Source organism: Drosophila persimilis, unplaced genomic scaffold (assembly GCF_003286085.1).
Source record: "Drosophila persimilis strain 14011-0111.01,24,50 unplaced genomic scaffold, DperRS2 tig00000804-arrow-arrow-pilon, whole genome shotgun sequence".
Taxonomy (NCBI): domain Eukaryota; kingdom Metazoa; phylum Arthropoda; class Insecta; order Diptera; family Drosophilidae; genus Drosophila; species Drosophila persimilis.
In genome coordinates, this window is record NW_020825356.1 from 394769 (window position 1) to 418308 (window position 23540).

At 42.9% G+C, this 23540-nt stretch overlaps 2 protein-coding genes across 12 annotated transcripts in view; both read left to right on the forward strand.

Moving 5' to 3' along the window:
* The first annotated feature begins 2525 nt into the window (after nucleotides 1–2525).
* On the forward strand, nucleotides 2526–8034 carry LOC6597625 (WSCD family member GA21586). Of its 2 annotated transcripts, none has more exons than XM_026993086.1 (5): nucleotides 2526–3047; nucleotides 6105–6257; nucleotides 6332–6458; nucleotides 6527–6886; nucleotides 6957–8034. In XM_026993086.1, exons 2-5 carry the CDS (start codon nucleotides 6123–6125, stop codon nucleotides 7277–7279), a joined length of 945 nt encoding a protein of 314 aa, XP_026848887.1. In that variant the 5' UTR covers nucleotides 2526–3047; nucleotides 6105–6122; the 3' UTR covers nucleotides 7280–8034. The 2 variants fall into 2 exon arrangements, with proteins under 2 accessions (XP_026848887.1, XP_002022763.1); XM_002022727.2 differs by having other exon boundaries at nucleotides 2527–3047; nucleotides 6527–6892.
* A 2942-nt stretch (nucleotides 8035–10976) lies between these two features.
* The window catches only part of LOC6597577 (inhibitory POU protein), a 28933-nt gene continuing 16369 nt past the window's right edge, over nucleotides 10977–23540 (forward strand). For 2 of the 10 annotated variants that reach the window (XM_026993120.1, XM_026993121.1), the window contains exons 1-5: nucleotides 10977–11231; nucleotides 11461–11490; nucleotides 18845–18901; nucleotides 19403–19579; nucleotides 20380–20382. In XM_026993120.1, the coding sequence (XP_026848921.1) occupies nucleotides 11106–11231; nucleotides 11461–11490; nucleotides 18845–18901; nucleotides 19403–19579; nucleotides 20380–20382 (393 nt within the window). In that variant the 5' untranslated portion in view covers nucleotides 10977–11105. The remainder of the gene's footprint in view (nucleotides 11232–11460; nucleotides 11491–18844; nucleotides 18902–19402; nucleotides 19580–20379; nucleotides 20383–23540) is intronic. The other 8 variants (XM_026993127.1, XM_026993128.1, XM_026993123.1 and 5 more) reach the window with 6 other exon arrangements.

The following is a 23540-nucleotide window of genomic DNA, read 5'->3' on the forward strand; positions in this document are numbered from 1 at the left end:
TGCAGTTCTAGATCAATTTCGAAACCGAAACCGAAACACAAGCCGTAAGCTTAAAGCTGCTTAAAAGTATCTCTTAAGCGAAAACCAAACCAAAGAAAATCTAAACAAAGGAACAGATAGTTAGGTTTGTTTTGTTAACACTTTTTCTTCATTTGTTTACCCATCGATCTACTTGTTGCTCTAGCCTAATGCTAAACTAAAGAAAACGAACCGAGACAGTTGCAGTTGCAGGTCCTAGAATCAGGCCAAATCAGTCACTCAATTCAGAGTAGCCAGCAAGTATAGTCAGTAGAGAAGTTAACCCTAACAGCAGGCACCAATAGAGCGTTTCGTAGCGACAACTTACTTAGCAGCAAAAGACAACGTAACTGTACTCGGAAACTTATCCCCGAACTTACTGCTATCGCAATCGCTATGGCTAAGGCTATCGATAACATCGATAGGTCTTGTATTGTAATTAGCGCACTAAGGCACACGCACACACAGATACACATACAGATACACGCCACACATACACATGCGTACTTCAACGAAAAACTAACTAAACGGATACTATATCTACTTATCTACTACCTGTAGTTAGCCACAAACAAACACAAAACTGAAATTCAAGGAACAAATACTCAAAAATGGGTTCAATATAACAAAACAAAACAAAACAAAGAACAAGAACAACTAAAAATGGATCACAGCCAGCTATGCAGTCCAACTAAATCTAATAAGACAAAAAACGAAAAACGAGAAGCACAAAACTTAAGTAATAAAAATAGTTACAACTAGACGGAGGAGTAGCAGGAAGGCTTACGAAGAAAGGAGGGACGTAGATGGAAGTAGATGGGGAAGATGGAAGCAAGGACACAAGGCCAAAGAAGATGAACTTACCTTATAAGGAAACGAATTTTTTGATTTACTTTATTGGTATCTATTGGGTTTCTTTGTTATTGAATGCCAAGTTTAAATGCAAAATGAAACCATTTCAATTGAATTACATACGCCAGGGACCACAAAACGTTTTTTTTTCTCTCTCTTTTTTATAAAAACGTGAAGTACTCGTAATGTGTAGACACAAAGGGAAAACCTAGCAAAATCGAATTATAATAAAACCATATAAAGAATGTTTATAGAGAAATGGGGAAATCCAGTTAGGGGTATTTCCAGAGAGGATCATTTAGCGTGGATCATATCCCCAAAAGCCAACATATAGCTATCCCCTCGACCCGACCCGACCCGACCCAACCCAAACCGCCCCGCCCCGCCCGCATCCAGGGCCCATTTCGATATAGCTTTTTTCGTACAACTCACTCTCAGTTCAATTGTTGCCAACCAACGAAACACTGTGAGTCAATTATGTATATGGATCAGTTTTAAAAATTGTTTTTAACGTGCCCCCGATTATTGGAGATAAAGGAGTAGGAGAAGGAAAAAAGAAGGAGAAGAAGAAGAGGAAGATGAAGAAAGAAACCAATTATAAATTACTCTGTGTATTATATTAAATTACTCGCAAAATACCGCGATCTGTTGTCGTTGTTGATTTTAAATTTTAAATTGCTCGTCTTTAAGTTACCGATATTTTTGTACATTAGTTTAAGGTAGCGCATAAAGAGTCCCAAACGAGTATTAAGTAAAAAATGCATACATAATTGTATAAATACGAGTACATATATTTTTTTTTCCTCCTAATTGCTAATTTCGCAATGTTGACAGATACTAAACAGCATGTACTTATAGTGAAAATTATATGCAAAAATGAAAAATGATAAATTAAACTAAACTAAAAGGAATACCTAAACCAAACAAAGAAATTAGCACATGTTAAAGAGCCGCAAATAAATGAAGAACAAATGGGAAATACATACGCGTATGTACATATGTACGATGAAAGACAGAGAACTGCGAACTTGCCTTCGGTTGCGAGTTAATTTTTAGTGTGCCAAATCTACATCATATCAACTTTTACTCACCATAAGGTATGATGTTGCTAAAATAATACGAACATAGATACGAACACTAAACCAAGAGAAACCGATGCAAGTGACGTACTCGTAAAACCCAGTGCAACCAAGGTGAAATATGAAAGAAAAGAACAAACATACAAACGTATTTAAATAAAAGAAAGAGAAAAACCAAAAAACATTACAAAGAAAGCCACAATCTATCTGCTTATTGAATGGGGCAAGGAATGGCCATTTTCTTGGGCAATTTCGCAGACACGCGTGGCAACACTGTCTCCGCTTTCGATACACAAGCTTCCGGTTAACGGTAAGTGGCAGGGCACCCCTGGTGCCCTCTGTTGTCAGCGACAGAAAACTCAGGCAGCAGGACCTGCGTATTTCACTTGGAAAAGCAGTTGCGCGAGGCGAGGGTGGGTTCAGCGAACAGTGCTGCCACACTTACTCGGGGGAGGGTCTGGCAACGCTCTGTGTACAAGCTTTTATCATCCCCCAGCGATGCTGCCACTGCCATTGCCGCTGTCGCTGGCTGCTTCTACTGCTGCCTCTCTGCCACGGACAGCTTCTGCTGCTCTGAGCAGAAATTCTTGAACGCCACAGCACACGGGACACGGACGCGGCAACGACAACAGCAACAGCAACGGCAACGGCATCGGCAACGGCTGGCCCCAGGCATAACAGCAAAAAAACAGCACAAATAGTTTACATTTGTTTGCTTTTGTTCGTTGGTTTTTTTGTGATTGTTTTCGTTGTTTTTTCCTCTAGTTTTTTGTGGTGTGTGTCTGTCTGTGTCCGTGCCATGTACCCGTCGTATATTTATACAACAGTCGCGAAACCTGTGCGCAGAATTGTCTCAATTAAAGCAAAGTTACATTTCGGAATCCAATTCCAATTCAAATTCCTATTGCCATTCTGATTACGTTGGCTGTGAATTCACTGTGTGTGGCATGTAGCGGGATTTTGTTTGCTCTCCTGTAAACAGTGGGTGGTGGGTGTGTAGTGTGTAGAGTGTGTGTGTCTGTGTCTGTGTCTGTGCCTAAGGCCATCCGCTTGCCGAGGAGCGAAAGGGGTAGGCCAGAGGAATAACCATCGGTATCGGTAAGTCAAATATCACCGCACAATCGCAGAACCAGAGAACAGACCCGAAAGTTATTTGTTTACATTTTCCCGACATGCGTGTGGGCTATTTCAGGGGGCCAGTGTAGGGGGAAATCTTTGTCTAGAACGAAATCAGAACAGCAAAACACCAGAACATTAGAAAACACAAAGAAAACAGACATGTACTCATATACTGGGTGAAATCGGCTCTGCATAGTTCTTTTGTTTATTTCATTCGAAAATTGTGCACTCAAAATCGTATTCGCACTTATAGCTCCCCCCTTTTGGGTCAGACGTCACCGTCTCCCCCGATGATGATTGTGCGAGTGAATCCCCCTCTTTGAAGGTGATTATTCCGCACATTTGTTCGGATCTGGCTTGGATCAGGGGTCGCATGGAAAATGCATATTTATAGGTGGGACTGGGGTTTGGGTTGGGGCTTGGCTCCCCTACCCATCCTACTTATATTTATTATGTAAAATTTGTTCGCTCTGCTCTTCTCATCTCTTCACTACTCTGTTTGGCTTTGTTCTCTGGCCTGATTTTGGGGCAGGGCTGGGTCCCACCTGGAAGAGGGATTCACGAGCTATTGTCGCTGACTGTGGCGATGTGCGTGGCTTTTGTCTGATTTATGCCCTACAAGAATCAAATTATTGTTCGTCTTTGCCCCTGCCACGGGACCTCCAGCCCTAGTCCTCCCTTTCCCTTCCGCATCTCATTTTCTATTATATTTCTCTATTTCCATTCGGCAGCCTCGACATTTCATTTCATTATGTAGTCAACATTCTTTTTATTCTGTTCTCCCTTTTACTCCACAGCATGAACTAGTTTCGGGTGGTGGTGGGTTGCCCGAGAAGTTTCGCGGTGTGTGGAGTGAGCGGCAACCTCCACCTATCCTTCGATATCGTCTATCGTCATCTCCGGTTCGCCTGGGGTCTTGGCAAGGGGATCAGCAGGAAGGGGGTTCTGCCCACAGTCATTTGAGGCAAAGGTTTATCAACTCTTGAAGGATCTCTCGAGCCAAGGACAAGGGTTGGCTGGTTGGCTTCTTGGCTGGTTGGAGCACCCCTCGCACACTTTGCCCAGCTGTTGCATAAATTTTCGCATTTAGCTGCTTGTCTTCTATGTATGTGTTTGAGTGTATGCGCATGTATGTGAGTATCTGTGTATCTGGGCATGGGTATGGGTGTGTTTTTGTGGATTTCGTGAGCGTTTTATGCAGCTCAAGGAATTTCGTTGTTCGTAGAAGCCATGACAAGGCTTTTCGTTTCTTGTTCTTTGCTGCTCCTCTATACCCTTCCCTAAAGGGTATACAGAACTTTTCACCACACCTAACTGAGTCCCATCTTAAGCTTCCTCTGGTCATTAATTGGGCCAGATCCTGACCCATTTCGGTTGGGTGTGTCTTTCTTGACATTGATTGATGAGAAAATTATTTCTGCGTTTAAAATTTTATTGCACAATTATGAGCCCAATTTAGGGGAATATATTTTTGGAAATACATATGTACATGTACATATATGTATGTATATATAGATATATATTAAATTTACACTTTATTATGATTATGAAATTTACTAATGACCATAGCCAACGTTTCTGTGGAAATTAGGTATTTTTCCAAAATTTCTTAGTTTTCGCTAAAAAAAAATATTAAATTCCAATTCGAAACTGCGTAAGAAGTTTCCTGAAGAAGTATTTTCATTAAAAACGAATTAAAACCAACAGCAAATTTGATTGAAGTTAATTTAAATTGTAATAGAATAGAAATGTGATCTTAGCCTAGCCGAGTATCACCCATAGATCCATATTTGTGGAATCTATCTCCCCCACACCCATTGGGTGGCCTTTCTTGGTCACTGGAGTGTCTGTCGCCTAAAACTCATCTCGCAACCTCTGATGGTATGCTGAGTCGACGACGCCTACGAATTGAAGTGAATTGAAGCATGTAAAAGCAGGAATGGACAAGTTTAGGTAATGCCGTGTGATAATCGGACTCGTGAGTACGATCATACCCGAGCAGAGTAGCACGATAAAAGAGAGTGAGGAAGCGTAGCTTTCGTACGAGGAAGATTCGGGTCTGTACATAAGTATTGTACATACTTTGTCATAGTTTTCTTTCTTTTTAATGACCTAAATCATACATATAGATAAAGAACTTACTCTACAGAACATTTATAACATTTTTCTTAATTATTTCTTTTCTTATTTCTATTCTTATCAATTAAAGGTTAAGCCTGTATTAAGGAATGTCAGCCAAAATATCATTTTTTTATTCATTATTATTTGCATATAATTAATATTGTTCCACAGCTACCGAAGCATTGGTGGTAGTTACATTAGGGGCCATGCCAACCTTGTTCCCTGCATTGGGGAAGGTCGGGTGGGCATCGAGGAATTCGTGATCTCCTACTACTATCATCAGAAACTTATAAACGCGACTAGCGGATTCCTTCTTGCCATCTATGTTTGTTTTCTTTGAATAAGTGGGGTCTGTTTGGAGTGCACTTAACTTGATATAATATGGCAAGCTTAAGGACATATAGGGATGAAGAGCCCATATCAAACCTCATTTTCTAACTTGCAAAGGTATATAGAAATCGCCTTTACCGACAATATTGTAGGGTGAAAACTTTCCTACTCGGCTTTCCACCGCTTTTCATTTGGGGCTCAAGTACGGTCCTGTTTCCGCTGCTGTCACTGCTGTGTTGGGTTGTTCGGGGTTACCAAGAGAGGCCGCACCAGTCTCAGGCCCAGGCCCTGTCCCGCAAAAATTCGAGAGTGGAAATGGCTGTCGATGGGGCCTAGGCCTTGCGCATTTGTTTCGTTGTCATAACAAAATCAACAGAAGCAGAAATTGAAATTGTTTCCCGTTCGGTTCGGGGCTTTGGCTCAGACAGACCGACAGACAGACAGGTGGACGGATGGACAGAGAAAGTCGGGGATAGGAGAGAGAATAATTGACTTCATTAATGCGAACATAGTCATTTGAATTATTTTTACATATTGGATTCAATAAACCCAATATACTACAGCATGTCCGTGTTCCGCTTTCAGTAATGCAAAGACGGCGTTATGGCACTACAAGGCTGGCGCTTTTTCGGTGTCTCGGCGACCATCATCATCTACATAGGCGGCGTCCTGTTCCTCTCCATGAACAACATACCCGGATCGCATCCGAAACGACCTCGCATCGAACGTTTTGCCGAGGTAAGTCTCCGTCCCCTCCTCACTCCACCTACTGATCACTCCTTACTCACTTTCATGCTATACTTCGCCAACAGTTTCCCAGCTTTCATAGTCCTCGGTTTCCCATGCCCAGCCGCAAGATGACCATTCGCTGGTGTCGCGACCTGAAGTACATGAATCGAGATCTTCCAAACTACACAGACTACAGGGCCGATTTCTATAGTGAGTACTAATCGAAGGAGCACTCCTCCACTGGATGGCAATATTCAAGCAAATCTTACATTCAACAGCACTGCCCAGCGATGTAAGCGCCAGCCTGCAGGCCTCGCCCATGCTGACGGCCTTGGCCAGTTTCCCGGGCAGTGGCAACACCTGGCTAAGATATCTGCTGCAGCAGGCTACGGGAATACTGACAGGCAGTATCTACAAAGACTACGGACTGCTCAAGACAGGCTTCCCCGCGGAGAACGTGTGTAACAGCTCAGTATTATTGGTAAAGACCCACGAATGGGGCGGCAAGTCCTGGGCCCCATTCGCCAAAGCAATCCTCCTGGTCCGGGACCCCGAGAAGGCGATCATAGCCGAATTCAATCGACAGAGCGGAGGCCACATCGGCTTCGCCTCACCCGATCGCTACAAGCGTACAAAGGGTAAATGTGCGTGATAGATCCCCCAAGTGCTTGAAAAACTTTATTAACTGGCTTCGTTTTCCTTTTGCAGATTGGCAGCAGTTCGTGAGCAATAAGCTCAAGGGCTGGGAGCTAATGAATCTCAGCTGGGCGCGCAATTTTACGGGCAGTATTAAAGTTGTATTCTACGACGACCTGGTGCACCACACGGAGCGCGAGCTGCGGGCCATTCTCGACTTCCTGCAGTTTCCCGTCGACGAGACGCTCTTGCGATGCGCCATTCTGCGCAAGGAAGGAATATTCCGACGAAAGAAGCGCCTGCTTTCCTTCGACCCTTACACAGAGGCCATGCGGGCCCAGGTTCAGGCCCGGAAACGCATCGTCTACAGCCTGCTAGGTCGTAAAGAGCACTAGAGTAGAACTAAAGCTATGTGATTATCATCTTTAGGATGGTTCTAAGAGAAGATTTTGTGCAAAGAGATGAGCAAATCAAAGCAATGCAAATCGTACCACCAAATGACGCACAAACCAACCGGAATTGGTCACAGAACCCACACGCCGCCTACCGCATAGACAACTGCATCACATCACAAAACAATAACACTTGACATAGGACCATAGATCTCAATGGAATCTGGAATAGCTAGAATACTAAGTAGGCTTACGCGACCGCGACACCAAGCAAGTCTTCCCAAAGATCGAACCATCCCCACAGCCCTTCAAACATTGTTTCCAATCGTTTGCCGCCAGCTTAGCGCATTAGTTCAAATTTTTGTTGAATGTTTAGATATATGCATTAGCTTAGGTTCAATATATGAAGTATTTGTAGGCTATAGAAAATGATCGGATCGGATCGGAAGATCAATAGATCAGATCGGCTTGCGTATGCAACAAGGTATTATGATTCCTGAACGAATTTATGAAATTCATTATAGGCCATGTTGTGCTTCATTGCCCATCACCACACCCAGTTCGTAATTACATTCACATCTCCGGTGTGCACATCGGGTTCCTCATTGCCACTGGTCCTCTTGGTCAAGCTGAACTCCCGTATTAGACTATCCTTGTAAAAAGTTTTATACACGACTCTACAAATAACATGTGAAGTACGAACGACTTCGAATGTATTAGATAATTGTACAAAAAAAAAAAACAAATCGCGAAAAACGAACAGAAAATGAAATGAAAACAATGAACATGAAGTGAACTCAGAAAACAAAACTGAAATGTGTTTTCCTTGCTCTTCAGGGGTGGTGGGTTTGGAAAAGTCCCAATGACTCGGCGCTAGTCAAAGCTTTTATCAAGCTCAACTTCAATGTGCTTTTTGAAGCTATTTAGTGAAGTTATTGAAAGCTTTTAAAAGCTTTGAAGCATCCTGCTCCGTCGCATGGGACTTTGCTCATACGCCACACATAGATGGCGACACAAGCGCCAAATTAAAAATTACTCAAATTTTGATCATCAAAATGAAAAAACCGGCAATATATATTGTAATTTTCTATCATTCTGCGTTTGCGGTTTCCTCGTATATTCAAAATTGTGTAAGCCACTGATTTTCGTTTTTTGTGTGTTATCCCAGACTTCTGGATACAAAATTTGCTTGCTCTAGTCTCTGAGATCTAGGAACGGACAGACCGACATGGCTATATCGACTCGGCTGTTGATGCTGATCTAGAATATATAAATACTTTATGGGGCTTTATGTACTTTATGTATGTACCGGCAAGGCTAAAAACCAAAGAAATATTTTATGAATATCTTTGCATCCATCTTTAAGGCAATAGATTGAAACTGGTCAAAGTGTGATGAGTTCTCGAAGAACCTGGAAGTCGTCACTTTTAACCAAATGTATACCTGCAGCCCAAAACGCACACTGAAAAAAACTTGTATAATATTGTCCAGATCAGTGATTCTCCAGCACATCCATTGGGTATGAAGTGCTTTTATTAAATTGATTGAAACGGGAAAAGTATGGCAGATTGGTATAGGTAGGATAAGTGTGCAATATGAATCTGTAAATGCTAAGATGATCTTAATGATTCTGGGGTTTGCTTAAGGCTTCCAAACTATAATCAACTGATCAATTCCAAATACAATACAAATGTATGTATTTGATGGGAGGAACTTACTCTACGAGGGACCCTGTTCGGTTGGTTCCGGTTCGGTCCAGTCATTGGATAACACCCTTTAAGAGATTTTGTATTTTGCATGCTTTTAACAGTTACAATACACTGCAACAACTAGGCCTCATCCATTGCACTTCAAACTGACACAACTCCTCCTGCCCCCATTCGACCCCACCCTCGGCAGCTGGCAGTACCTGCAAAATATCCCTGACGCAAAACCCCACCTTCTCCCACCTTGTATTCCCGCCCACTCGCACACCCACATCGACATGTACGCCCATTTTTGTTTTGGCATTGTTGGCCGTGTTGCCGTTTTGTGCCTTTTGTTTGAGCTGTGCTGCCCCTCTCCGCCCTTCCCCCTAGCACCCTGCCCCTCGCAGCACCTCGCTGCCTCGTTGCCTGTCCAAAAAATAAAGCAAAAATAAAGGTAAAATAAAAATACAAAAAAAATTGTGCCATATGCCGGACGCGGGGCATTGCGATGCTCACTCGCTCGCTCGCTCTCAGGAAGCGACAGGGCCGTGGGCGAGCGGAGGAGGGGAAGGGTGCTTCTGCGGGGTGGTTGGGTCCGGATTTGGGCCTGGAACTGGAACTGGGCCTCCTGCTGCTCCCCGTGGCCCAGTGCGCAGTCGCCTGGCCGCATTCTGTTGTCGCCACACTGGTATTGGCTTCGTCAAGTTTGCCGCGGCCGCCAGGTAGAGACAAAACGGCTCTGTCCAATTCCAGCTGAACGAAACTGCCGGCGTCGCTGCCAGCACAGCGACAGCGACCAATCGGAGCCGAGTGGCTGGCATTACATAAAGGACGTGGCTGCCATTTTGCAGGGGTGGATGGCGTGGGCCACGCCCACGCTGATAAATAATGAAAACATGTCGTCCGCCCCATTGAAAATAAACTCCGAAGTTAGCGAAACTCATCATAGAATTCTTTATCACAACACCACGCGCGCTTGTCTAGTTGTGAAATCTGTTCGCTTGCGTTTAGTTTCGACCAAAGTTGAATGCGTTGAATGCGCTGAGTGCGGGCGGTAGCGGCAACGAGAAAACGAGACAAACAGCGACAACAAAAGGATATACCCGATATACACCCGGTCAGGATACATTAAGCGCGACACGAATAAGCGCATCCATCGAACAGCTGAGCGCTGAGCGCTGTGCCCAAGATCCGAGAGCTCACCTGAGCGACGGCTTTACACAATCCTCAGACCGAACCAGACCGACCGACAGACACATACAAAGACATACCGATAGACTGGAACAAGCGGAAGCGGAAGACAGCTTTTGAGAACGGTACGGTACGAAAGAAGAAGCTCCGCTTGGCTCTGGAGCCCAGAGCTTGGCTTGGGCTTACGTACTCTACGACCGCAGAGAAAGGAGGACGAACCGCTGTCACAGCTAAACGTGAAGCAACGCAACGCAACGCAACGTAAGGCAACGAAACGCAACGATAAGCGTCAAACGTGAAACGTCAAACGGCAAACGTCTAACGTGAAACGGTAAACAGTTCCCCACATGTGTGTGTGACGTCCACTCGTAGACCGTTCAACCGCTTAACCGATTCGATTCGATTCACCCTTGCACCCGCTGGCTGTCCTGGCGGCGGTAATCCAATTACAGTTCCGTGAGACCCACAAACAAATTCCGAACCGAACCGCTAACTGAATTTACCGTTGCGCGTGTTGTTGGCACCGACGGCACACGTGTGTGTCCTACCCGTGGGTCCTCCAGCGACAACGGAACGACGCATTGTATGCAACATTTTTGTTTTTGTGCTTTTTTCTCAGTTTCAATCCGCGTCACACGAAAGCAGAGAAACTACCGCCCAAAGATAAAAGCCAACGAAAGCTAAACGAAATTCTCGAGTGCAGTGCTGAATCCAGAATCCAGATAATCGAAAAAGAATAAGAATAAGTATAAGAAAAATAATCAAATTATAAAGAAAAGCGAGCGCCGAGAGAGGGAGCGCGTAGAGAGATTAAGTGCATTTGAAATAGTTGATCCTGCATGCAGGACACGCGCTAAAATCGTCCAAGTAAGTGCTTCAAGATTTACTCGCCAACAACATTCGACGCCTCAAGGGCGTTCAAGCTGGAGGAGGATTTCGTCGGCGGCTGCATGACAATGTCGATGTACTCGACAACGGATAAAATGAAAATGTCAGCGCCCAGTTGTTTTCCAGGACGCTACAGTCCCTCCTATCGAAGTTCGGAGCAAATGCGGCGCTGCATGCCAAATCCATCTGTAAGTATAGCCATAGCCACCGCCACAAGCCCCCATCATTACTATTACGGAGAAGCTTCCCACGATTATCAGAACTTTTCGATATTTCCATAGAGTTAAAGACAATCCTGCTAACAATTGATAAGAGGAAAAATCTGATTATGATTATTATATTATAACAGATCCCTGTCTTTTTATTTTATTTATTATTCATTGACGAGTGAATTTTATCAATCCATATTGGTCTGAGCTTTTTAATACAAGTTCATGTGATACACATGTTTTTATGTATGTATGTATCTAAACTTTGACTTGGTAAATGTTCTTATTAGATTTGCATATTTTACTAATTTTTTAAACCCCTTCAGAAAGTCTTTCACACCTTAGTCCAAAAATATAAACTTGGAATAGCTATTTGCCCCACATTCGTTTAGGTTTCAGATTCTTCTTTCGAAGTGGTGCTTCTATGCCGAGACCAACTAGCGATCTTGTCCAAATTCAACCAAGCCACCGGATGGGACTGCCCTTAAATCGCAATAGATTGCTCACCACGGTTTAGGCAGTGAGAAGAGTCACACGCCCATGCGGCATCACAATTGACCTGTAATAGGAATAGGAATAGGAATAGGAATAGGAATAGGAGGCTGCATGACAATGTCGATGTACTCGACAACGGATAAAATGAAAATGTCAGCGCCCAGTTGTTTTCCAGGACGCTACAGTCCCTCCTATCGAAGTTCGGAGCAAATGCGGAATAGGAATAGGAATAGGAATAGGGGGTGGTTCGCCCCTAACCTAACCTGTGCTTATGTCATAAACTCTAAGCGAATATAAATAATCTTATCCGATTCAAGGAGAGTTCCAGGAAACTTTCAGAATTTCCAATAAAAAGAAAGCATTCAATAACCAATAGGAGTCCCATTGAGTACAACTTGAATCTGACAAGAATGCATTCGTATATAAGATCACTGTGAAAAGACTTAGCAGCGTTAAAGCTAAATCTATCCAGGGTGCAATGAGAAGTTGAACTAAACCAATTCTGAATCCACTCAAATGCTGAATTATGACCATTTTGAATATTAAATGTAGCATTGACGCATTAATGAAGGGAGTCTAAGCCTTTGTTTAGTTAAGAACTCAAACTATTTGGTTAGTTTTCGAGTTGTATTAATCCCGTTGATCTGTTGTCATTGCTTTAATTCTCTGAAATTTGTATTTTAAATCTTGTTATCTTCGTCGCTATGTCTTTGGATAGCTCTTTAAGGGCAATATAAATCTTACCCAAACAGCTTTCTATCCAAGAGAAAGGCACTGAGTACATTTACATTTTCTATCCGTTACTGGGTCCTCTCTTAAACAATTTTATTGATTAGCTAATTGATTTTGAACCCCTAAGAGTTGCCACATTTCTCTCTCCAGACTCTAAAAAACGCATACATCCTGTGGGAGTATTATCTTCGATGGTTTAAGCTTTAAAGTCTTGCTACGGAATGATGTCGTAGGCCGCTGTAATGTATGTAGCTACCGGAATATCAGAATATTAACTTTCTTGTTTCCTAATTGAAAACCGTATTACCTACATGCGAGTACAATATCATTGTCCTCCTGCTTGAATGCACTAAAAACGAATAATAATAATTGGGAGGATTTGGCAGACGTCTCGCAGTTCCCCTGACTTTCTGAATCTTTTATGAGGCTTGAGTTGAAAATTGAATAGGAACACGGGCAGACATTAAATGGTTATTACTGACAGTACTCAGACAGGTTTATTGATGCCAGTCTGGTCACTGACATCAGGAAGCAACACGGCATGGAGCGAAGCGGAAACGGCGAGCGACACAATATTGTAAGTGACGTGAACTTCACTCGCATTTTCCATTTTCCATTTTCACTTTACCACGACTACCGATCCCAACGACAAGGCAACATTTGTCTTAATTATTCCATAAGAGTCGCAAAAGTTACCGACTTACCAGCGGCCTCAGCCTCAGCCTGAGCCTAGCCCAGATTTATTGGGATTACGCGGCCCACAAATGGCGCTAACTGGTGGCTGGAACCTTGAAAAGCGTTTTGTAATTCATTTTCATTAATTATTTATCTACTATTGTGCACGCTGACCAAAGAGACAAATAAAAAAAATGTTTAAGCACAGAGGGTAAACAAAAAATAGAAAGTGTTGCGCCCGGGTTCACCGAAGCGCGGCATACACTGGATGGTTAATGGGATATTCACATATTTATGCATATATACTATATTATATAGCTAGGAAATACTAGGAACTATTTTCCTCTCTACTTTCATGTTAAAGGAATTTAAGAAAACTTTTCAGAGGAACAGGTACTTTTAAAGGGATCAGACCTATGATCTGTATTTGAAAATAGTTCTTGAAAATATTGTATTCCGAGTTCTTGAAAGAATATTGAATGTTTTCCGGACTATCAAAGATAGTTCCTCTTCTTCAATACTTTAATTTTAAAAGAGTTTTAGGACACCTTCTAGAATAACTCGATAGTTTGCGTGGAACATACCAATTGAAATTTTAACCCTTCTATTCTATTCTCTCCTTCTATGGTTGTCTTGCCATCTAAAGAATGTATTTCTGAAATTGTTTAGCGCTACTCATCATACCCCTTTCCCTTTTCAAGTTTCAAAATGTGCATAAACAAATGAGCTAAGGGAATGCAAAGAAAAGAAAAAAGTGAAAATGTTAAGGAGGGTTGGGCACAAAGGTGGCAGACATTATAAATGGGGAAACTGCCGAGACCCCAAAGAGGAAGACCAGGGAAAAGTTGATTGCTTGGCATGAACAGGTGACTGGCAATGCGGGCGGGGGGATATCTTTCAACCCCCCAACTCCAGTCACTCCTTGTATCCCTGTATCCCTGGCCTTCTTCCCATATTAATCTGACAGAGAAGCACTTTAAACAGGAAGTATAAAAAAAAAAGAAAAAGAGTGAGCAGCAGGAGAGGAAATCACTTCAAGTGTATTTGTCTTTAAGAGGCAACAACTACATTTGCTTATCGGATTTACTTGCCCAACTTCCCCCCGCCTTGTGCTGCTCTTTTTTTGACCTCTTCAGCGCCGAGCCGCACCGCACCGCACCCCGCCCAGCTCAGCCCCGGCTGATTACAGTTAGCCACTTTTCGGCTTTTTGGAAGCTGGCAGCGGATCGAGTCGAATGATCAAAGCGGCGGATTTATAGGATTTATATGCTACCCTTGGCTACCGCTGTGGCAGCGCATTAGGCCTGAAAGTGGAATCAAGGCGAGCAAGTGAGCAAGCAAGCAACAAAGAGTCCTCCTCTTTGGCAGGACAGTGGGACAGACGCGCTTTTTAGCTGGTTACAAAAACACTTAACGCCTTGCAGTCCATTAAATGGAAATTTGTCGCCGATCCGATCCCTTGGACAGAGTCAGACAACAGACAGCGTCAGCGGCAGCAGGTGGCGGGTTCTGCTTGGAGTTGGACTGGGACTGGGAGTGGAACTGGGATTTGGTTGAGCTGTTCTCTGGGGTGACACTGAGACTGTGACTCAAGCTGGGGCCGAGGGTGCTGCGGATGAGGATGAGGGCGAGTATATGGATGAGGATGAGGTCGAGGGCCCTGACTGGTGCCCGTTGTCAGATGACAGACGGCGTCCGCCTCTTGAATTGTTTGCCGGCAGCGTTAAATGGACAGCGGCGGCGTTAATTTGATTTAAATATTCATAAACTGCATTTAATGGCCGCGACAAATGTGCTTGAAATTAAAACGAAACCAGTGTAAAACAATTGTCAAATTATTGGCAAATCAACAGCAAACCTACCCTATCAGATAGATTGTTTCTGTGTCAGCTATATGATTTGTCATTTTGCTTGCGGACTGAGCAGGGCTTTGTCCGATTTTGAATAAACTTTTCTGAACTCTAGTATGTATACTTATTATACTTCCTTCAAAATCAGGTGTAATGGTTGGTAGCAAAAGATGATAATCAATTTCGATTTCTGCTGCTGACAGATTAAAGAGGAGCCATAACGGGCAAGGACGAAATATTTCTTAGTGAACCAAAAGCAACTATCTTATTGAAATAAATATGCATATTATGAACTTTATGGATTATGGATTGGCAAAGTATTAGTCTGCACTAAATTCAGTCGAAAGTAATCAGAAAGTAACAAAAGCTAAAGGCATAGGACAAAATACTAAACAAAATTTTTTTATTTAAAAAATTAATTTAAAAAACCTTTACCTGTTGGAAATTATAAAAAACTCCTTAGGAAGCCGAAAAGTGTTGAGCATGCAACCATGCATTTTCGTCATTACATAAACGGCCTCGGAATATATTTTAATTGAAAAAAAATGCACTCATTAGGAAATCTTGTAGAGATTTTAAATCCATTAAAACTTTAATATCTGTAACATTGACATTCTCTGACTCAGAAATGTTACGCATTTCTACGTTTCCAAGGAAAAAAATCGTATTGCTAAAGAACATACTTTACCCCAGTACATTTATAGGATATTTCTGATATTAATTTTTACATTCCGCCCATTTTTTTTAATACGAATTATCAAAACTGAAAATTCCTTCAGCCGAGCCTAAATTTTCCACCACTGCAAGTATCCCCGAAGACCAAAAGTAAAACTCCCAAGTCTTAAAGTGATCTTTCATAGAACTTTCAAAGTTATTCTTATGATATTTATTATTCCACATATAAGATAAGATTCGTTCTTGTGATAATAATATTCTTGAAAATATCACGTGTGTAAGTGATAAAAGACTTATAAAAAAATATATTTTTGACAACACAAATGGAAAAAAAAAGTTGGAATTGTGATTGCGCAGTTTGGAACCGTTTAAGTACATGAATGGGTAATGCCTTCAGGTCGCATTGTGCTCTACATTCCATTCATCACATTCCACCTTCAATAGTATACCACAGCCCATCCACTTCATTATATTTCATATCATACCTTTAGGTATCTCCTGCAACAGTTTCCCCGTTCCATTCCGCACATATAAAACACTTTAAAGCGTTACAATTCATTTGATTTCAGTTTCAATGTTAAATTCATTCGGTTGCTGGCATTGCTCCAGTGTTGGGAAGTGTGTGTTTGGCAGCGTAAATCGATACAATTAAACATGCAGCAATGCGTATCTATTTACACACATCATAAATATTAAATGCCAGCAAAGATACACAAAAAAAATCAAATAATAACCATAATATAAACAAAAACCCACTGCCACAAAGAGAGAGGGAGAGAAAAGCCGGTTCTCACGTGTTTGCCTCACGAGAAAGAGATGGCAAAAAAAAAAACAGTTCACTTGATTAATTTTTCACACTAATAAAGAATTTATGTGCAAGTGTCAACCTGCACTGCGGGCTACACACCGCCCTCTGTCCCCTGCTCCCTGCCCCACCAGCCACCTTCTCACCTCTCACTCACTCACTCTCTCTCTCTCTCTATGTCTCTCTTTCTCTACGTTTGTTTGTGTGTTCGTGTGTGCTTGTATGCGTTTGTGATGTCGGAGAGCAGGTCAAGACAGAGCCTAGGCTCCGGCATGTCCTAGGTCGTGGCTAGAGCGAAACAGACGGAGAGATAGAAGTAGGAGAGGGTATTGGGGTGCGAGCCGGTGTTGCATAATTTGATGAATGACTGCGCATATTAATTCATAAATTAATTTACTGTTATAATTTATTACAAACTGTTGCCAGACAAACAGGGACAGAGAGAGGCACAGAGCACAGATAGAGTATTTTTCTCATTTTATATTGAAAGCTCTCCTAGGCGGTATGCTGGCTTGAATGGGGAAATATATCAATCCTGAAACGGTATCCATATCTTTAGGTGGTATTTCAGCGATGGAACGTATCTGGCTATTCAACAAAACATATATTTAAAGGATTATTTTCGAATATTCTTTATCTTAGACCAAAGAAAGATGGATCTGTCGGATTTATAATAAGTATTCTGCATCGAACAACAAAATTCCGAAATCTTATTAAACACATGCTTACCATCGGATCCTTTCTATAGCCAGAATAGTTGGAATATGTCTCCAGCGTGGCTGAATTTATCATCTCTGGATAGCGCCCTGTGGACTCATGCAGGGTTTTAATAAATAAACCTTTTTTCAATATTGTGATCGGTTTTTGTTTTCTCAGATATTAACTTATTTTGTATCTGAAAGATCGCTTCAATGGACACTTCTCTGGGGTGAAAAAATGGCACTATATTCGTAAGTCAGAGATTTTCCTCATGCTGGAACCATGTTAGCGTTCACACTATTTGAGGGATAGGAAAACTTTAATATGGATTAAAAGCCTCCTCCTATTTTCGAAGACCCTGAAATGGATGCACGCATAAACGTAAACTGTCTCAAAGCCTCCCCGTTCGCTCCATGTAAAAAGGGGTTCGGACCGGGCCAACAGACTGTCGCTGTCACATTATTTGCACAACGCCCACAAACTGCCATGGCCACACCGACCGAGTTTATGTGACAATGCGGGCTCATCGGCTCGGCCATGGTCGTCTTCGTGCTCTGTTGATGGAAGGGAATGGAATGGGTTGGGTATGAGGCCAAGATATCATTAAGAATGCACAACATTTTGATTTCTACAATGGCCGTCGTTTGCCTATTGCGGTTCTGCTTTGGCCAGAAAGAGACTGGGATATAGATAGAGAAAGAGAAAGAGACAAAGACAGAGGATATGATGAAGCCTGGCTAATGGCTATGGCCCCATCGAATTACGCCTTTCGGCTCGAAATGTGCGGCAAACGTGAGCGATGCCTTTTTGGCCATGTGGGCTCTGTCTCCTGGGCACCTGTCAACCGTCACCCTTCGCTCCCCGTCGAAACCTTATTACTCCGCAGCTCCCCCTACGCCGTTCACCTCTCACCCCCGCCTCCGTGGCTACTGTGGACCCCGTGCCTCTGTAACTGTAACGGGTACTACGAGTACGTCTTTCGTTTTCGTCGTGCGGCGTTTTGAAGTTTTGTGCGCATCTAAATAATTGATTAACTGAAAAATTCGTGCGAGTTTCGTATACACAAGAAGTTTGTACACACACCAATGCATACGTATGTATGTATATGTATATATATATATTTATATGTACTGAGACATGTATGTATATCTATATATACATATATATACGTATGTATAAAATCGATATGACTGGAATAATAAAGACGCCGACGGCGACGAAATGAAGATGAACAAGAAGGTTTTTGTACCAAAACAAGCACCAAAAACTTTTGATATTATTTATTTAGAGACCAGCCAAAGGTTCGAGTTCGGTCCAGCCGGGCAGCGGGGAGGGAGAGAGTTTTTGGGGGAGCTGTGCGAGGTACTAAAAATCAATAAGACCAAAAACTGGTTAAATCCTTAAAAACGCGACAGGTTGTGTGCGAATGTGGCCACACTTTAAGGCCAGTTGGCTTAAGAAAAAATGATTAATCCGTTGGATTGATTGATCGTGGAGGCAACCTGTAGGACTCGAAACCATATTGAGAACTTTGTGAATCTTGTGAATACTTGTGCATACCATTGTGCATTGCTGTACCCATCGATAGCTATCAATCGATCATCGATCAATCCGTCTACCAATCTATACACATACTATCGATGTTTGTCTCGTCTTTTCAGAGTCGTTTATTAGAAGATGCTTCCCTATTATGCAATTCGTGGTCAGCACGTCAGAACGTAAGTTACAACCACAACAAATACCAAATACAACCAAAAACTAAATCAAAAAAAAAACTATTCGTATATAGAAACATTATTAAAATGAGAAACCAGCTTTCATTGCTTTTCCTTTCCCAAATCCTATTTTTGATACTATTTGATGTCTCGTATTCACGTTCGTCCTCTCCCATTTGATATCGCCGACTCCGATCTAGTTATGTACTTATTTACCTATGTATGTACATATATCTTCTTTACATATCCATATATATATACGTGCATATGTATGTTATCTACTATTTGTATGTATAGCTTATGTCGATCAATGCCTTTCGTTTTGAATTCGGGTGATTTATTCTCAGTATTGTTTTGATGTGTTCTTGCCTGGACCTAGATGTACTTAGTCTGTGTAATAATCATAGAATATACCTTTAGTTCGATTTCATTTAATCGCATTGCACTAATCGCTCGGCTCCTGCCGCTCCTTTTCTCTCTTTCTCTCCCTCACTCTCTCCACAGGGTGATATCTTCGCGGGCATCAACGATGGCATTCTCAGCAGAGCGGAGGCCCTGGCCGCCGTCGATATCCAGAAACACCAAGCCCAGCATGTACATAGCCAAATGCCCTCCCAAATCAAGCACGATGTGATGTACCATCACCACACAATGAGTGGGCCCCCGCAACGTCCATTACAGGTGAGTACTCTGACGTGATTATACTTCTAGAGCCAACAATTTGTAGGCCGCCAGCAAGAGTTCTTGTCCCTTTTAATTATTACCATCCCTCTTGAAAGTTCTCTAAATACATATGTATTGCGTGAGTGGAGTATTGCAGCAATTATTATACATCGATACTTTGCATTTGATATCTCCATATATAGGTCAGCTCCAGGGGAGAATTACGATCAAGGAATGTTTTTAAGAATCACAGTTCCCAGCTAAAAGTATATATCCCTCTTGGGATTACTCGTATGACTACCAAAATGCATACAGTTTCAGAAATACCTATATTTCAAATGTTTTTTTGGGCACAATAAATTCATTAGGGGGACAGACAGAGGGATAGACTTATGTGTAGTAGTATTAGTATTCGGTTTAATTATCCAAATTAGCAGACCTTATCATACTGTGGGGGGGTTCCGTTAACAGCACCCTTCGTTACCCTATGCGGCCACCATCAAAAACCTCAGCTGTCTGGCTCTGTTGCTGTTTGTCCATTCTGCTACTATACTGAGTAACTAAAGAGCCAAATCCTGTCCGGAAGTTGGACTCTAATGGCTGGCTGCACTCACCTTGCTCCTGGCTCCTGACTCCCGTGCGGCTTAGCCATGGTATGAGTATGTGCATATCTGTGTGCGTGTGTATCGGATATGGGATATTAGCCAATTTCTAGAAGGCTGGAAATTATGAAAGTCATTCCATGATGACGAACTACGTTTGGGGAGTACACGGGATATTTATTGGTGGCGGAGGCGGAGGCGGAGGTGGAGGCGGAGGAGGTGGAGGCCGATTGTCGCATTGGGACAGTCGAGAACTTCAATTTCCGTTTTCAGCGGTCACACGCATGTCGACCTATAGATACACACACACACACACACAGAGATCCATATGCGATTGTACGAGTATGTGTGTGCGGTTAATTTGAAATGTTTCTTTAATAAAATTAAAATTGTGACGTGTAAGCCTTCTGGGAACGTGCCACGTGACGGTCGTTTGCCAGGTAAGCACATCATGATTCGTGTCGTTAATTGTATTGTACTTCAACTCGAGGCGGGCTACGTGGTCTGGTCCTGGGCGTTCCGAAAGTTCCCGTACGGATGGATGGACGGATAGATGGATGGATGGTGGTGGCTAGGTGCTACGGGAGGGTGAGACAGTGGCAGAGAACAGTGGCACAAGTGGAATTATGTCTGTGTCGCTGTGCTGGTGGTTGCTGCTCTATTAGAAGTTGATTGTAATCAAATTACACAAGCAACCTGTTTCCCATTTGGACTCCCCGTTGAGGTCTCTAGCTTCACGAGTAGTTCTTGTTCTTGTTGCTGTTTCCATCGCTGTGCCTGTGCCTGTGCCTGTCCCTGTCCCTGTGCCCCATGTTGTTGCAGTTGCCACTTGTTTTCGGCACAATCGAGCATGACGAAAGGGCGCACTGTCCACGCGCCATTGCCGCCGGTGGTTGGTTGTGGATGTGGTTCCATACTCCCAACTCCCCCCAAAGGCACACAACCCATAACCATTCCCAATTGCCAGCGCGTGCAGCGTGGCCGACTCGTGCAGTCCTTAATTTTCGGCAAACACTCTTCAGGCAACGCATTCGAGACCTGAGTTGAGTTGCTATTCGATTTCGATGTCGAGAGCTCAGGTGCCGCCAGCAAATGCCACTCAATCACCCACGCCCAAAGATGAACGCAAAACGGAAACCGAAACCGTATCCACAGCCCCCCCCCCCCCCCCCCCCATGACATCTCCTGGTTAGACCCCCCGATTCGATCTCTGGATGAAGACAAATTATTAACAAATTAGTTTTCCTTTCTGGGATCCAGTTTACTTGGAATCTGTCGTCTTGGAAGATCCAGGTCATGCATTGAAAACTATTCATCCCATCCCCTATGACTACCTCCCCCGCCGAATTGCAAACAATGACTCAACAGGAATACCAGCGACCAAATAAATATCTGCCCCAGCTGTAAGCCACAAAGGTAACTAATCAAAGAGCCTAAAACGAACTGGGTTCGAATCGGGACACCAGGCCGACCACAAACGCCGCGATGGGAGACCTCGCACATTGTGCCAACCGCTGAAAAGGCTGACAGTGGCCTCCGCCTCCGTAGCACACGCTCAAATCTCACATCAAATATTGACACCGAAGAGGAGGGCCTGGGAATGACCTGGCAGAGCACACCTGGATGCATATACTTTGACAATAATCAAACTACGAGCTAGCCGAAAAAGTTAAAATTTAATTAAAAATAAACAAAGTAAACTGCGCCTAGAAGGTAAAATAGGCCGGCGACACCGACGACGGGGCTGTATCAGCATCTTCTTGATTAGAATCCCCTTGTCCGGCGTTCCCTTGACCAGCATCCCCTTGGTAGACAAAGAATTGATCGGCATCCCATTGGTAATAACCTTGATCAGCATCGGCTCGATTCGAATGTTCTTTATTCTCGTCATCTTGTGGCTCAGTATTCTCTTGATCGCCATTGCCTTGATCGATTTCGCCTTGATTACCGTCGCGTTGATCACCGTCTGCTTGATTATCAGCTGTTTCCTCGTTGGAGCTCATTTGGATCTGCTTTATTTGCTCAGAAATGGAGTATAGCTCCGCAAGTATCTTCTCGGACTGCAAACCGATGGACGCATACTGACAGTCGCGCTCCTCGGAGCGCTGCTTCCACTTCTCGACCAATTCTTCAACCGATGTATCATCATAATCCAAAGGTTCCTCTTGGCCGAGCTCGCCGCCTAGTTCCACTACTTTCATCGAGTCCTGGTCAGGCTCCTCCTTCTGGTCCAAGGTGTCAACCTGTGGCCAGGACGAGCCTTCATCCTGGTTGGGAACTGGGGACATACTCGTCTCGTGCCAAAAGTACTTTTAATTTAAACAACTGCTCTATTGGGTTTTTTTTTGTTTTTTTAAAGTATTTATGTATATATTTTGAAAAATTAGAGAATATTTTTATACTTACATATTTTTTATCCTCAGACGAGTAGTTGTATTCGTTTCGGCAGTAAAAACTGTTGTGATATGATTTTGGTTCAGCTTTCTCTTGACAACTAAATCGGAAAAATTGATTGAAATCAGGGCCTACCAGCAACACCCAAAATAGGAATTCATAATATAATTCATAATGCTCGGCCCGTACAAGTGTCTCGATATTAAGATACCCAGTACTCAGATCTAATGCACGGCTATACAGACTCGACTATTGATTCTGATCAAGAACTTACTTTATGGGGTTGACCAGACCTCCCTTAAATCCAGCAATCTTGGGTACGTTGTGGAAATTATGGCAAAAGCAAAGAAACCCATAATTAGCCAAACGAATTAAATTTTTTTATTGCCCCATTTATTTTCTGCCTTGATCGCCATTGGGACTCACATCTTTGTCGATCTTCTTGGTCTGGCGCTATCGCAAGGTGCTCTGTGGCCCCTACAAGTCCGTATTTGAACTCCCATAGCTGGGTAATACCTTTTGGCTGTCCCTGAGTCATCGGTTTAAGGTTGGAGGCCCCTTTAAAGAAGTCTTTGCTTAGCAAGAAGGCCTCTGGCCTCTGTGTTTATATTAATTTATTTATTAGATTGTACAATAAAAAAATTCAAATATTCCTTACTTTATATGTTCTGAAATGTGTTTTTGCATCGCACACAAAATCTGCTTTAATAGAAAATCGCATCAGATTTATATCGACAGGTGAAACAGCGATTCGATTGGTTCGATTAGTTCTTATTTGAACTGGAAACCTATCTGAACCGCAGCTTCTCTCAACCCAATGTCAAGGAGTGAGCCCAGCGAAGCTCTATCCACCACCTCTAGCCCATAGAACACCTCAACCGCTCAACCCCCTCCTCAGGCAGAACTTTCACTCCATTGAACGGTAGGGGGTGGGGGTAGCTGTCAGAAAGTCTGGTAACATGTGTCATAATCGTTACGAGAGC

Coding starts and splice junctions, on each gene's coding strand:
- LOC6597625 (XM_002022727.2), top strand. CDS start 6,123: ATGGCACTACAAGGCTGGCGCTTTTTCGGTGTCTCGGCGACCATCATC. Junction 6,459..6,526: donor CTACAGGGCCGATTTCTATA/GTGAGTACTAAT, acceptor TACATTCAACAG/CACTGCCCAGCGATGTAAGC. Junction 6,893..6,956: donor CAAGCGTACAAAGGGTAAAT/GTGCGTGATAGA, acceptor TTCCTTTTGCAG/ATTGGCAGCAGTTCGTGAGC.